General features: G+C 35.9%; 1 protein-coding gene across 8 annotated transcripts in view; it reads right to left on the bottom strand.

Annotated features, from left to right (window-relative positions):
• The window catches only part of MCTP1 (multiple C2 and transmembrane domain containing 1), a 220276-nt gene that overhangs the window by 111605 nt on the left and 93012 nt on the right, over window positions 1–15659 (bottom strand). For all 8 annotated transcript variants that reach the window (XR_010994586.1, XR_010994585.1, XM_068177020.1 and 5 more), the window contains 2 exons: window positions 12484–12577; window positions 164–266 (listed from right to left, as the gene is read on the bottom strand). Coding sequence is in view for 6 of the 8 variants with exons in the window: in XM_068177020.1 (XP_068033121.1) it covers window positions 164–266; window positions 12484–12577 (197 nt within the window). In the remaining 2 variants the exon portion in view is untranslated. The remainder of the gene's footprint in view (window positions 1–163; window positions 267–12483; window positions 12578–15659) is intronic.

The raw sequence follows: 15659 nt of genomic DNA, 5'->3' as shown, positions 1-15659 counted from the left end.
AAACATATTTGAATATTTAGATAAGAAATATCAGTATGCCATCACTATTCTTCTTTAGAACTATCAGTAAGTATTTTTGTTCCCGCTCCAACACCCTCACCTCCAAAATACTGTCTAAACCCCACTGCCCTTTCATTCCCTTGACCTAAATTCAAACACCTACAATGTGAAGATTTTGTTCCATTCTGGATTGAGGTTCCTGTAGACAGTATGTGTCAGCAGTCTGTCATTGTTCAATTCAACTACACAAAATGGGTCACTTTTACCTGTAAGAGAAAATTTGGAAGTAATTTTATGAACTAAGAAAACACATGATGAGCAAGCTTTAAACAAAAAAAAAGTTTGGGGGGTTGTTTCTCATTTTCTGAGCTTCATTGTAATGGTCTGTACTATATTCAAGATATTCATAACACACTATTCATCTCCATAATCTATTAACATTATTTGCTAAAAGAACAATTCTTTTGCTTTAAAAAAAGTGGGGGAGGAGAAAAAAGTCACCATACAGACTCTTCTGATGAAACACAGCATGTTCCTAGAAGTTGCCAAGCACCCTTGTGAGACAGCTGAGAGAACTTTACTTCAATGGTACCAATGACCCATTGACTTTAAAGATAATATAGTGAAAGTATTTTGGTATGAAGGAAATGCATTACTCGGTATTATTTGTAACAACTTAGCACCTACAAAAATGATCCAAAGACTATTATGCTGTATTATGTTTCATGCTGTACAAATCCTCTCCCCAAAATCAAAGAATCTTGATGACAGCCTCATAAAAAAGCCTAACACAAGACAAAGTGGGCAAGTACAATTAAAGAATGAGATGGCATGGGCTGGAATGATGGACTATAGTCTCAGCACAGCAGAAAGGCAAACGTGCTTGATATTTTATTATACCTTAAAGCACAAAAAAGTAGTTTAGGATATATTTACAAAGAGGTCCCTCAGCATGAAAGCCACCAAAAGGGGAAGCATGAAGTTGCTGCTTTGAAAATGCATTATGTAGATAATTGAAGCAAGATAATGGAAATGGATATGGAGGTATATCTTTTTTCCTTTAAAGAAAAGTAATGGGCAAAGCAAGTGTGTGTGTCTGTGTGTGTGTATGTGTGTGTGTATATGTGTCCTTAAATATGAAATAGTCAGCTTACAGGAAAAGACTGCAGGAAAGCAGAGCTTAGATACTAAGGAGAGCACAAGAAAAATGATCAGAACTGCAAGTTTAGGGGTAGAACATGAAACTGACCCTAACACTTTTATGGTTTGATTTTGGAAAGGTGTTGTGGTTTAAGCTCACCAGGAAGTTAAGCTGCTCCCCTTTTCCCCAACGCCTCTTTCAGGTGAAAGAAACTAAGGGCAGAAATTATGGGTTGAGGTAACAACATACTGGAAACGGCAATGAGATAAGAAAGCAAACAGTAACAGAGAGGCTGATTACATGCAAAATGCTCCCTGAGTCCGACATGCCGCCTCCTACACATGGTGCCACCCTGTCACTCCTTCCACCATGTTTTTCCCCACAAGCCTGAGACAATGAAAGATAATGGCATACAAACTTTCCACACCTGCACTTTTTCTCCCCGAGACCAAGACAACGAAAAAAACCACAATGTTAGACAAATCCTTCAGTTGGGATCAGCACCAACCCACCACACACTCCCCCAGAAAGAGACAAAATGGCTGCTGAACCTCTGCACTGCCCATTTTCCTCCACCAGAAGCCATGACCTCTTCATCTTGGAAGAGAGACTCCCTGACTTCCACATACCAGCAATGATTTGAGTGTATAGAATAACAGCCTAGACAGGCCCACATGGCTCCAGGCTCTACCCTCACACATCCTTGGCCTAAATTAGGACAAAAGGACGAGAAAAAAAGTAGACACCTGAATCTGATGCTTAAGGACAGCTTGGCTATCTAAAAAAGGAGTGTGCCAAAGTGGGAGAAAGCAAAAGGTAGTGGGATTGGTATCTTCAGCATTTCAGGGCAAGTCTGAAATTACCTAGAAGGTTAAGGAGGGGTGGCAAGGTAGACCTAAGGAACAGATGGAAAAAACACTAATGAAAACATGAGGTGCATGGTGGGAAGACCTCTTTCAATAAAGAGGCAATAAAGGCACGAAATCACATTGTGGATTAAATTATTTAACTCATATTTCAAATTATGTCAGTAATGACAACTGCTATAAATCTGTCTAAAACAGAGACATGCTATCCTGCTTTTATATTTTTATTTTTTCCAGTAACTGGAAGGAGTAACCTTTGCCTTTGGCACAGTACAAGTGTACACATTATTTTCATGTAAATAGAAAGCTGAACAACAAATTGCTGCTTTCTGGAGCCAGGGGAACTTTGTCTGATATAAATGAACACTTGAATTGCATAGTACCTCATGACTTGCTCTTCTCTTCAGACTTTCTTTGGGCAGTAAACTGTTCAAAATATATTGAATGTTGGCATTGGCCTTCCACAATTAAATCTAGCATACTAGGCAATCGTGTTTCTCAATGTCTTCATTAACTCCGTATTATTTTTTCATGCATTATTAGAAACCATAAACTGAGTAGCTACAGTAGCTACATTAGTGGGGCCACGATAATGATATTAGAGAAGCACATCATTTGTTTCATACCTTATACAAATGACAATGAAATCAATACTTAGACAAAGCTGTCCAGGGACCACAAATCCCAAACTGCAGTATTGATTTTTGACTACACCAAGGGCTAATATGCATATAATGTGCATATTATTAACTTTAATGATAAAGAATAATTGTTTTAAACACATTGTGAATTACAGTTAATTGATGTTTACCTTCTCTAGAAAATCACATACTGCTGAATGTTTCCCATTATCTTGAAAAATGATACAATTCATTAGTCAGCAGAAATGGATGTACCAGACATCTCAAGGTTCTTCTATTTGACAAGTATAGAAGGAGATATGAAATCTAAACCATTTCTATTATTTGAGTCCTTAGCTTTCAGTATTTGAAGAAGAAACACACAGAAGATAGTTAAAATAACAAGGCAGCACTGGTGCAGCAGGTAGACTATGATATCTCATTTTTAAAAGTATTATGAATTATATTTGCATATGGTGGTACAATGTGAGTTGAGCTTATTAAATATATACAGACACAGTAAATTACATTACAGCATATACAGGCCATTTTCCATAAACAAAGAGAGGGTATTTTCTACATTTATCGTATTTTCTGTGTCTCCTGGCATGCACTTTTTCAATTACTCTTCTTACAGATTTAAATGGATATCAATCAATATGTAGCATTAATTACAGCGTTCTCAAACCAAAGTCAAATGATTTTCAGAAATGAAAAAATCCCTTGCTTATAGTCAACATTTCACACCTCCTTCCTCCTATCATTTGAAAATACTACAAAAACAAATTTGAATAGAGGCCATATCATGACAGTTCAAGGCAAGGTTCAAATACCATGGCGGACAAAGAGAAGTTTCCCAGCTCTGAACATCTCTGCTAAAGAATGTTGGTTTTATCATATTTACTTGATTACAAAGTTCCCACATGCACCTTCACCATTGCCTAGGGCATTTCTTACTTTTGCTGAAATGCTCATAACCAAACTGGGTCTCTGAAAGGCACCAGTCATTGCTGACATGCTCAACATAAGGTATGTGTAAACATTATTAAGATACTAACCCAAATTAGTCAATGTGATCCAGAAAGACAGACTTGGTGAAACTCGTATCTATCTGTCATCTTTCAAGTTTTCATTATTGGAAAGAGTAACTTCAATCTTAATTCTCACTGACAGCCTTGGCAACCTGCTGCCATTTCAAGAGTGTTCAAATAATGGGATCATTCCCAATGAAAGCCTTAAGAGAGCACTAAAATAGTAACAAAAAATGTCCTTAGATCTCCTTGGTCTCTAGGAGGACCCAAAAGATCCAACAACACTATATTATTCAAAACCAATACCTTAAGCACAACACACTCTAAAAAAGGCAGCTTCAGACAATTTCTGTCAGTTAATGTAATTAGCTATTTCAAACAAGAGATAAAGAAATGTTTTTCCTTATTTTTTTTAGAAAAGAGCCACACATGTTCAGAAGAGTGTGCTCTCCCTCTAGCCTTTCTAAAAGTACACATAAAAACCTCTGATAAGTCTTGTGCTCCCTATGCTCAGTTATATCATTCCATATTATATTGTCACGAACATAACACCTTTCACTATGAACTAAACCACAACTGTTGTATATAACTATATATAACCTGTCATACACCAAGAAATGATACCAAACCCTCTGTATCTACTGAGGATCTTCCAACTAGCAATCCCTGCTCTGTGCTCTTTGTAGGACTACAGCTACTATTCCAATGACTTTAGAGACAGTAAGCTATTGATCAGGCTGACATCCACAGCAAACTTCTCAATACAATCCTAAGCATGTAGTCAGTGCTGTACAAGAATAATATGGCCACCACCTGCCTAAGGTACACATAAAACCATGCTCCTAGCAGCACCAACACCAACACTGAAAATCTTGAGTATCTCAGGACCACAGTGGGGCTAATTGCTATCACACCTTACCACTGGTTGCAGGAATTCATGATAGAAGTAGGAAGTGAAAAATCAAAATACACCTTCCAACTTACTGAAATCAAACCTGCAGACAACCTCAATACAAAGTTAAACAAATGTAATTTAACCATTCTTTTGCTGTAATGTCTCATGCTGTTTGGTCTCTATTTGTACAGGCCTAAGGGCTCCTGAAATTATAGAAATAAACTCCTAATTTACATAATATGCATAATTGAAAGGAAAAGCAATTTATCTTTTGACAGATCTCACTCACCCATTTCCTCCTTTATCCATTACAAAAGTTGACTATCTGAGCATGAATGCTAGAAGTTCTACTTTGTAATGTATGCCACCACTGAAAAAAACCTAAAGAGCTACCTATCTTTTGAAGCTTTGAATTCTATCTTTATTTTTATCTTTGAAACCTTTGAATTTAGGCCACATGTTGTATGTAGTTTGACAGATATCCTTGTTTGTGCTAGGCTACATCTTCAGACAATGCAAGACCAGAGCACAAACTCAGATTACCTTACTTAGACCTAAGAAGACTATTTTACTTCAGTCAGCTCTCTGTCCTTCACATTGCACATCATGCACACATTAATTTAAACTAGTCTTTTACTCATCACCTTATTTCTCATGTCCCTGGATGAAGTGTACACCCATAACCTGAAATCAGCCCCAACTCTCCAAAAGAGGTAGCAATGAGGAACTAGAGATGTGTTACTTGTTGTTTTCTTCAAAACTCAAAGTCCCCCAAAGCCCAGGAAGTCCTTCACAAACAAATCAAGTCAGTTGTCACCTCTGATTCATTATCTGTTTTGGTTAGTCATCTAAACATTTTTCTCCTGCAAGAAAATAGAAAATGTGCTTTTTCGTGATGGAAAAGAGACAAAAATAGTGATTGATAGAAGCAAACTTTAACTGCTTCTCAAAATATTTACAAAATCAAAACAACAAAGACTCAATCTTCACACAATTTCAACTTCTGGATTTTCTTCTCAAGTAACCACAGAACCACACAGCCTGTGTGTTTTTAGTGGACAAGTTTGAGAAAGGCCCTTTCTATCAGCTGAAACACCACAGGACTTTCATCTGGCTCTCTATGCTGGTACTCACAAGCAAGCACCAAACATATTAGGTGACTTGTGAACCCTTGTATCATGATGGTCATGGGCTGGTGGGCTGGTCTTACACACACCACTACAGCCCATCTTCCAGGATGGAAGTGAGCTGGACTGTCCAATCTAGGGGGCAGCTAGAACAACAAACCATTTTGTGTCATCTCAAATTCACAAGAGATGGCAAAAGATGTGACCAATTCAGATGCAAGGATCTTTTATTTGTCTAATTATGAACTTTACCTGAGTGTTAGAACTGTCAAACTACAATATGATGTAACTTATATTTCTGGGCAATTTATATAGGCCTTCCTTAAATGCTCCCCAAGATGAAAATGATCCAACATAAATTTTTGATTCTTGGCAAACTGTTTTCCAGCAAAAAATAATTTTGGAACATAGTAGCTCTTTCAAACAAAGAATTCAATTAAATATAACTGCACTTTCATGCTCACTTCCTAGCTCCACTTTTATACAAAGATTACTTTTCTTTGATGAAAAGCCATCAAATCTTAAACAACTTGCTTGCTATGTTTTGTACAAGTTCAAGAGTGATATTTTTTTTATTATAAAACACTATTAAATACATGCATTTGTCTCCAGAAAACTTCATGTCATCTGCTCATTATTCAGTTAATATTGTAAAACGAAAGACGTTAATAAAAAAAAATATGAAAACTTTCATATTTTATGCAGTAGGATAATTCTCTGTTTTAGAAAGGAAGAAAACACATGTGTAAAGTAATAAACATTCTCTATCATCAATCACTGAAATTGCGGCCTGTAGGAATGAAAATGAAAAATCATAAAGACCATCAGTCACTATAGAAAGGTTCTTACTTTCTTAATTAAGGCTGCCAAGGGCCTTTCCTAGGAATTACCATTGATGTAACTGCTCTTCAGAGTATATGCAAGCAAGAGAGCACATGGCAGATCTAGCTGTCCTCCAAAAAACTTATTGCATTTCTGAAGTATTAAGTCACAAGGGCCAGCAGATAGCATTGGTTTAGATATCTATTAGTCCTTCAGAAATACTTCTACCATCACTATGGAAAACATGCATTGCATCAGTATAACTCCAGGGAAACAAATAATTTCATAATTTTGCCATTTCACGGTCCATAAAGATACAAAAACTGGTAAAATGTCAATTTCAGCATTAGCTAGTCCATGAACCCATTTTCATCAAATAACTAGCCTTATTCTAAACTAAATGTTATATGAATTTTGCATTATTGACATTACATTACCAAACTGAACTAAAAATGCTTTGGACAGTTTAAAAACTTAATACGGAATTTCAATTGCATTTCTACACTCAAAAGCCAAGTTCTCAAACCATAGCTTCATGAAGTTCAACCAACTTTAACATGGCTATAAAAGCCAAAATATTGTTTGAATATTTCATAGGCTATTATGATTCTCTCCGACCTCTGGCCATGCCTATCCATTATGGATCTAAGTCTCCACAGCAAAAAAGGCCTTTATTTTTTTAGAAGACAAGACAGCCAGTTCATGACTCTGGGGGGCAGTGCCACTCATGCAGACACTAATGTCACTAATGTTGTTCCAAGCTCCCTGCCAGCCAGCTGCTTGCAGCAGAACAGTCCGTCTGACCTTTGGCCAGGAGGAGGAATGGTTCAATAGCATGAGAAGCTACCTTATCTAATGGATTAAGTACAGAACCCAAGTGAAATGCCACCTTTGACAAGGACTTGCTCTGTTGGCCTTAGCTTAGTCAGTTAACCTTTCTTAGTTTTCCATCTTTAAAATGGGAATTATAATTCTACTCTATCTGTGATGATGCAAACATGCTGCAACACACTGATACCATGAATGCTTAAGGTATCTTACAAGGCAAGTCAGTGTAATGCCATAATCAAGTTAAACTCATCTCCATAGAAAACTTAAAAAAAAAACACTAGTCACCCTTTCATTGTATGTATAATTATAAATGTTATCGTTAATAAAAAATATCTTTTAACAAAATATCTTTTAAAAAATATTTTTAAATCCCTTTTTTTTCTATTCTTAGCTAGAACTGGTACTTAAACCCCAGTACCCTTCCTGTACATGATACTGGACCAAGGTCTTCAGGTCACCTATATGACAGGACCTGATGAAATATTTTATCTACCATAGAATTCTGCCCACTTACTAGATTTTTGTACTTTGTGGAGATAGTTCAAGTGTATATTGAAATCTGTTTGCACTAATTGACAGAGCATATTACTTTTGAATCTATATTTCTAAAGGGCCTCTGAATTCATTCCTTCAATTTTACATGCACGGGCTTCCATATCTTTGTGAATTTAATGTTTGTGTTCATCACTCTGACATTTCCTGCATTTGAAGAACCATTTCAAAGACCATTTTCGCACATGTGATGTTAGAACAGTATAGCAGGAAAGATTTTAAAAAGACATTTACATTTAGCACAATTAGCCATCTTGGTGTCTTCATCCTACTCTCAGCTACTGTAATCAAAATTTTAACATGAAATTTTCTTAGAATAGAGGCTGAATTCCAGACATTCCAGACATAAAACTGAAAGAAATGGAAGAAAACAAAAATCTGACTCTTCGTCTATGCTTAGTTTCTCTTCTTTAGAAGAGGAAAAGCTTGAAAAGCTTTTGAAAACAAACCTAAGTATCACTGAGCTCTTTAGTAAAATATCTCTGATATATAAGGTTTTGAAATCACAGTACTCATAAAAATATGCAGACGATTAGTAATGAGGACAGAAATACAAATAAATTTACTTCTAATGAAGACTGAAGACACAGTAATCAAAGTGTTAAAAATTCATTTCATGCACATTTCATTTGCCTCTTAGCTGATATTTATCACATAATTCTGTGAGAAAGTGGAGGCCTAAGATGCTCCAGATAAATGTCTCAATTAATTGTACAGAGGTAGCCCTCTTTGAGCTGAACCAGAGCTGTGAGCTCTTTATTAAAAGCACTATTCTGTAGCCTGTAACCTTGTTCCTTGACTCCTCTCTAGTTTCCAATTTAAACAAGTCCCCATGCGGCCCACTCTAAAGGGCTTTGTCTCCCTGTCATTGTTATGAGAGCCAAGGCATCCTGGAAGTGTGAAATCAGACCTCATGAGCTGAACGGTTCCCTGGGGAACACAAGACCTCAAAGAAGGTCAAAGTCATGGGCTGGACCATCTGAAAGCGTCTGATCACTGGTCTGTGACACAGCAAGAAGGGTGGGGACAGGGGGAGAGAAAGCCAGGGGGCTAGAATTGAACACATCTTAATTAAAGCCCAAAGACTACAAAACAAGCTATTTTCTAGTCATGCCATCTTACAGAGCTTGAGTTTTGCTCCTGCTAATGAATCTGAGTTCCTAAATATTATTCCTTAAAAGTACAGCACTTTTGCTGAAATCGACTAAACCTGTGGCACATCTTTTCCCACTCTGCTTACTTTTTATCAATGATAAGGCAGAGATTTTGAATTTTATTTCATGACACAAAGGAGCAATGTATCTGCCTCAGTAAAAGAGATGCAGACACTGCCTTCTAAAGCCAGCAGCCTTCCACAACCGCCCACCGCCTATACCTGACTATGCTGCAGAAGGATTAGATATATCTGACTATTGCCTAATCCTAAACTATGTCACAGTGAAGGGCTTATTGCTTCACTACCTGTAATTTATATGGGTTAGGTGAAACCCATGTGTATAGTGTCAGAAGCCAACTGTCATGATGAGTCCATTATACTTTAGGTTTTGCTGAACCACCAGAAAATCTCTTCATATCAAAGAATGTCCCTACAGCACCTATCCTGCCAGGGCTCTACAAGCAGCCCAATCCTTGAGAAAGAGATACCACGAGCAAGAAAAGACTTAGGGAAACAGGAATGTAACTCTTTCTAACTCAGGATTTAGGGAGAAAAAAACCATGCACTGAATAGCTAAAACACAATGGAAGACTCAATTGGAAGTTTCTTCTCAGACAGAGAGGGAAAAATTAAACTTCATTCTCAGTATCTTCCCATTCATTAGATTACACTTTCAAAGAATTTATACTAAATAATATATAATTTCCAGAAAGGTGGATTTGCTGTGACCACAATTTCCAACAGAATATAATTTTGCATTGGTGGAATCCCTAAAATTGTGTATTGATCATGGAACTACACTGGTTTTCTGGGGGAAACAACCTCAGAGACCCAATAATTTTCCCAAAGGCCCTGGTCCCGAAAAATACCCTATTTTTTAGCTCTCGCAAAAACCAAGCTAGGCTTTCAAGCACTGGTGGAGAGTCTCGCAACCCCTTAGTGGTTCTTCCTCTCATACATCTCCTGGCAAGTGGGTTGAGTGAGAAGTCTGACTGTACTTTCTGGGGTATTTTTAATGTCCATTTATGGCATGTTCCAGCAGCACAGCATTTCAAAACTGGCAATGTCTACTTGCTCCCCTGCCTACAACTTAACTGAAATTTCAGGTCATCCTGCCACATTATTCATTGCATGTATGTGTGAGGGAGGTTGTAAGCTGAGACCTGAACTACCACCCTTAATCACTCTATTTAAAAAAAAAAAACTGTACTAACCTTAAGGATTTGAAGTGCACTGTCCAACATTAGGCTATTGAAAGTGGAGAAAAAAACCTGCCCTTGGCTCTCAACAGTTTATTAAGGGCTTAACTAAAGTGACCCACTAGCATTCCACTGAGGGAGGCTATAAGCTTTCTGAGGAAAGGAGTAGAATTGAGGGTTTCATTAAAAAGTAATTTGTGCTTTTTACTCATTCATTCAACAGGAGTCTTAACTGCTTTTTATTCACGCAGAGTTAGTACAGTATTACAATGCTGCTCAATGCATGGGACAAAGGAAAAATTTCATGTTTTGAAAGGGGGAAAAAATCCTTGCAATCGTAGCAGGATTGATGGCTACTTAAAAGATTACAGAAATCTTTTTCCCTCTGTGCTTATGTTTAAGAATGGAATATTAAGGATTTAAAAAATCTACTCAGCTCAAATTACTAAATTTTGATTTATTACTTCACATGAAAAGATTCCTGGAAGTGAAATGGGATATGTTTAACAGACAGGAAACAGAGCAAAACACAAAGATACTATATAGTTGTTCCAGCTGCTTTTCAGACTCAGGGGCAAAAGATTAACTCTGAAAACACATTACAGTAAGATGAGCAAACTAGTCCTTCGCTTTTACTCATAGAAGCAATCCTTAGTGGTGTAAGTAACACCACTGATGACAGCACTCTCCACACTAATTACTTAGTTGAATAAAGGTGGGTCAAGTTTTTACACAATTTTTGCAAACATGATTTGTTGAAAATTACCAAATACCTACTTTATTTCTCACTATTACTATTTAAAGTTTAATTTTAAATGAATGACCTGTACATAACTACAAGTTACTAAAAATAGCTATAAACTACAACAGTAGATAATAAAACCACTTCTTCTTTCTAAAATTCACAGTTACTTTTGTCCAGAATATATAAGCTTTCTGTCACATCTGGAATGTGCAGCCATCTTACAAAATACATCTGCTGTATCAACGCTTTTTCTTACTAATAAGGGAAGGTAGTGAGTGTTCTTCCCCATAATCCTGTCTGGCATCCTAAATACAATGTCTGAAAATTTTTGGTAGCTCTCTACATCTTTAATTGAATCAAATATATTTCCAAAAATATTGTTCAACCAGCACAAATAACATGTTGATTTGGAAAAGCTGAAGACTGAATGAGGTCAGGGACTGAATTATCCCATTTGCCCCTGAGTAACTTAATCTCTCTCTCTGTTCAGAAAACATTGGATTATAAGGTCAAACTAGACTAAGGAATCTTTAGAAGCATTTCTACAACCTCACCAAAAATAGAATCTATTATTTTGTGTACCACAAACTGGATGATCAAATGTTTGCACTGATAAAATGTTTGCACTATTACCTTGTCTGAAATACTGGTAGTCATGTTAATTATCACAAAACTACTAAAAATCGAGTAAATTGCTCTATATCTGCTCCTTTAACAGAGCATTTATTCTAGTTTCCTTTTACTTTCTTCCCATTTCCATTTTTTAAAATTTTCATTATCATTTTAAAGCAGAGATGGCTACTTTCTGACACAAATACAGCTCATTTTGCTCCATTCAACATGTGGTATGAAGGTGATTGTACCTAGAGAAGATAACTTGGACATTTCTGGAGAAATATGATCAGAATGGCTGAAATACTTTTTCTTTATTTTACAAAGCAACATGTCGAATTAACCATTCAACTTAAAATAGAATTCTTTTAAAGATCTTATTTCCTTTATCTTATAAAGATAAGCAGTAGCTACAGCAATTGCATTCAGTTAAAATGTCTGAAACTGACAGCAGCCTTGCTAAATATCTAACAGATATCAAGTGATTCTTTTGGCAACAATTTTAAAGTAGTATCTAAGTCTGGAACCTTTTATTTGCCTTGCACCTTGGAATTTAATGTTGGTAATTTTTTATGGTTTCATCTACTATAATAAAAGAACTTTCTTTTATGTAATTTTATAGGATATCTGATGGAGAAAAATGTACATTTCACCTTTATCAGAAATAATCTACATAGGGCTCTGCTAGCATTAGTATGACTTGCTGCCTTACTTACAAACTTTTGTTCATGTTTAGATGTTTTCATTAATGAGCAGAAGGTGGAAGTGCGCAAACAGAACATAACCTGTAGATGAACTTTTGTTTTAAGCATTTTTTTGTCCTATTCTAAAAAACACCGAATCTTACTATGGTATTCAGTGTCACAGAAACTAAATTAATCCTTGCCTGTGACATCAGCTGCCATCAATGCTTCTGCCCTGATGACCTTCACCTGAAGAAATCCCACATCGCTGAGGTTATGGAACATCATCATTGGACTCTAAAAAAATAATAAAAAGAAAAATAATTCTGGATTGCAAGAGAGACAAGCAAAAAGCAATATTAATACTCTCCACCCTGGCCCAGATATAAGTTACTGTTATTCTGCCTACATACTCAGACTTTTAAATATTATTTGCTGAAGAATATGCAGTTGTTTGCGTTTCTTCCTATATTTTGCAACTTTAACTTATCAATGAAAATTACAAAGGAAGAGTTAGAATATGATTGATTAAATGTAACACAAATTCTAGCGAATTAATCCCCTAAAACTATGGGAATAACTGTACTTCAAAATTTGAAATAATAGCAATATATTAAGAAATTAACACAAAAAATGAAACAACTACTCTCCCTGAATTATTTTGCAGGAACTATGTTCACATTTTCCCTCTGATGGCTCCAATATTATCTTGAACAATGACCTAGGGCCAATATGGGCCAATATATATTTTTGTAGTTGCCTATTACATGCAAGCTTGCATATACCATATACACCTATAATAAGCTTGTGAACAATATCAGCAAAAGAAATCAAAAGAGAATAACAACTGCTTAGTAACTGTCATAATAATCACATGCAGAAAAGATAAAATAATAATTAAAATATGTTTCAATTCCATGGCAGAAAGCTCTTAACATAAATGATTATATTTTTAGCATAAATTTCTTCAATATCTACATATATTAAGAAGAAGAAGAAAAAAGAGTTCACTACACTAACACTTGCATTTATTCATCCAACACAGATTTAGAAAGCTTATTAAAAACCATGTTCCACTGTTGCTCTTTTTTCAAGTTACTAAAACTAACAAACTGGGAGTATTGCACTAATTAGGTGTGACATGCTACAATTCTCCAACTCTAGCTTTTAGTATTATTTAAAATTTGCAGAGTTTTAAATGATAAAACATTGAATGCAAATTTCGTTCATAAATACTAGCCCATACCTTTATTTTGAAATATTTTAAAATCTGGACTAATGTATTTAATGCCTATGTTCCTCTCTAAAATTTTAATGTGGTGGAACTTTTTCCACTGCCTATGACAATGTCCAGATTTCTACAAAAAGCAAGCATCAGGGAAAACATCAAATGAACAATTCCTTAAATTATTACAAAAGCAAAATTTACTATTATGGGAAATAAGAATAAATTACATCACTGAATCTAAAAACCACAGATGCTGCTTAAATGAAATACTAAATGTCAGCTTGCAAAAACAGTATGCTTTTGCACAGAAAATCTACCCATTAAGATATTAGACATACAATATGCATCCCTGTCTTTCTAATTAATAAGACAATTCTAACAGTTAAATCACACTGTTTCTAATGTCACAAACCCTAGCTGACCATTTACTGTTTACAGTGAAGATTTGACCTTGCTACACTGAACTTAAAAATCCAATTCAGGGTAGTAGCTCATATGTTACATAAATGCATTGTGTTACAGCAGGGTAACAGAGAATAAATTTTTACCAATTTTAATAAGATGATCATCATAAATACAACTTCAACATACTGGTGGTCAACTTTAATCAGCACACACTCAGCCTCTTTCTTATGTGCTTACAAGCTGAGGGTAGCAGAGATGGTATTATAGATAGCACTGGTATAATTCAAAAGCATCTCTGCACCCCTCATTTATTACAATGATGATCAGGGTTTGGAAGCTTCTTATCAGAACTAGTACCAGAACAGAGATCATTCTGCTGTAATATGCACAATGAAAATTATAGGACTTACAAAAATGTTTCCACATTTTACCCAAGTTTCCCAATAACCAAAACAAAACACCAAGCTGTAGAAATAAAACAAAGCAAAATCCAAATACAAAGCAAGACAAGCAACGGCACCCACTTCCTATGATGCCATACAGTCCCCTTTTTCCAAATTTCATCCCAGTTAGCTCACTCTTCAAAAGGGTGCCTGTGCTATATTTTGCTTTGCCACCTTTGTTAGAATCCCACAGAATTTTTGAACTTTTATTTCCAGAAAGTAGCTGGCTTAGATTCATTTACTGCACATACTGACTGGGGAGAGTGATGAAAATGAATACAATGCCATAACAGAGGCTCTTGGAGAAGCAAATTACTTTAATGCATTACTTTAAATACATAACTTTAGTAATGATTTATCAGATGATATTCTGCCTTCTTATTTATAATTATTGTTGAAGGTATCAAAAATCTGCATAGTTTCTGAAGCCTAGAATTTTCGTAGCAGAGCAATCTGTGATTTGCTGGGAATCTTTTCAGCCCTCAATAGATGGGAAAAGAATGAAATGCTCTGGAGATGAGTCTTCTTTATTTTTTTAACGAAAAGCTGTATAATATATTTTCTGTATGGCTGCAGCAGCTGTCAGGAAGAGCATCTCAGTTCAGCTTTATTATGGGAGAAGCAATACCCCATCCCATGGCATTGAGATACACTGAGGGGCTACTACTGATTGACAGCTTGTCACCATGACGTCTTATTCCATCTCTGTTATGGAGAAAATTAATGTCACACTACCAGCCTCATGACTCGCTGTCATCTTAGAACTGCTCACCTTTTATCAATGCTCTAAATAACATTTCAAGCCCATCGTCTCACAGTGGACAATCTGGTCAAGGGACATTAAATCGGATGACTGTGAAATGTCATAATAAAAATGGAATGCTAAAATCTTCTCTAAACTAGCTCCTCTGGTTTTTAAACTGTGACAAGGGGGACCATGAGTTCAGCACACCAGTTCTGAAAAGGTCATACAATCTCTCTTGGTCTGTATCCATTAATGTGCCCCCCTCCTCACCCCAAAAGGAATTAATCTTTTCAGACAATTGTGGTAAAATAATGGTTCAAATAGTAATGCCTATTTAATTTCTAAGGCTCTGATGTTCAGCTACAAATGGTTAAGTGACAGTAATAGAGTCATTTTCTAAGGCTATTTGATCTGATGGCAAGGTCAGCTCATTAACTGTTTTTGGCTGTAGAAAGGGTGCAAAATACATTTCTCAAATGGAAGCTAGGTTCTTTTAAGAGGAAATAAATCAAAAAAAAACAGCCAATCAACAGGGAACTCTACATCTTGCTAATTACA

The sequence above is a fragment of the Anomalospiza imberbis genome, chromosome Z (genome assembly GCF_031753505.1).
Source record: "Anomalospiza imberbis isolate Cuckoo-Finch-1a 21T00152 chromosome Z, ASM3175350v1, whole genome shotgun sequence".
In the NCBI taxonomy this organism is placed as follows: Eukaryota; Metazoa; Chordata; class Aves; order Passeriformes; family Viduidae; genus Anomalospiza; species Anomalospiza imberbis.
This window is presented reverse-complemented; position numbering and strand designations above follow the sequence as displayed.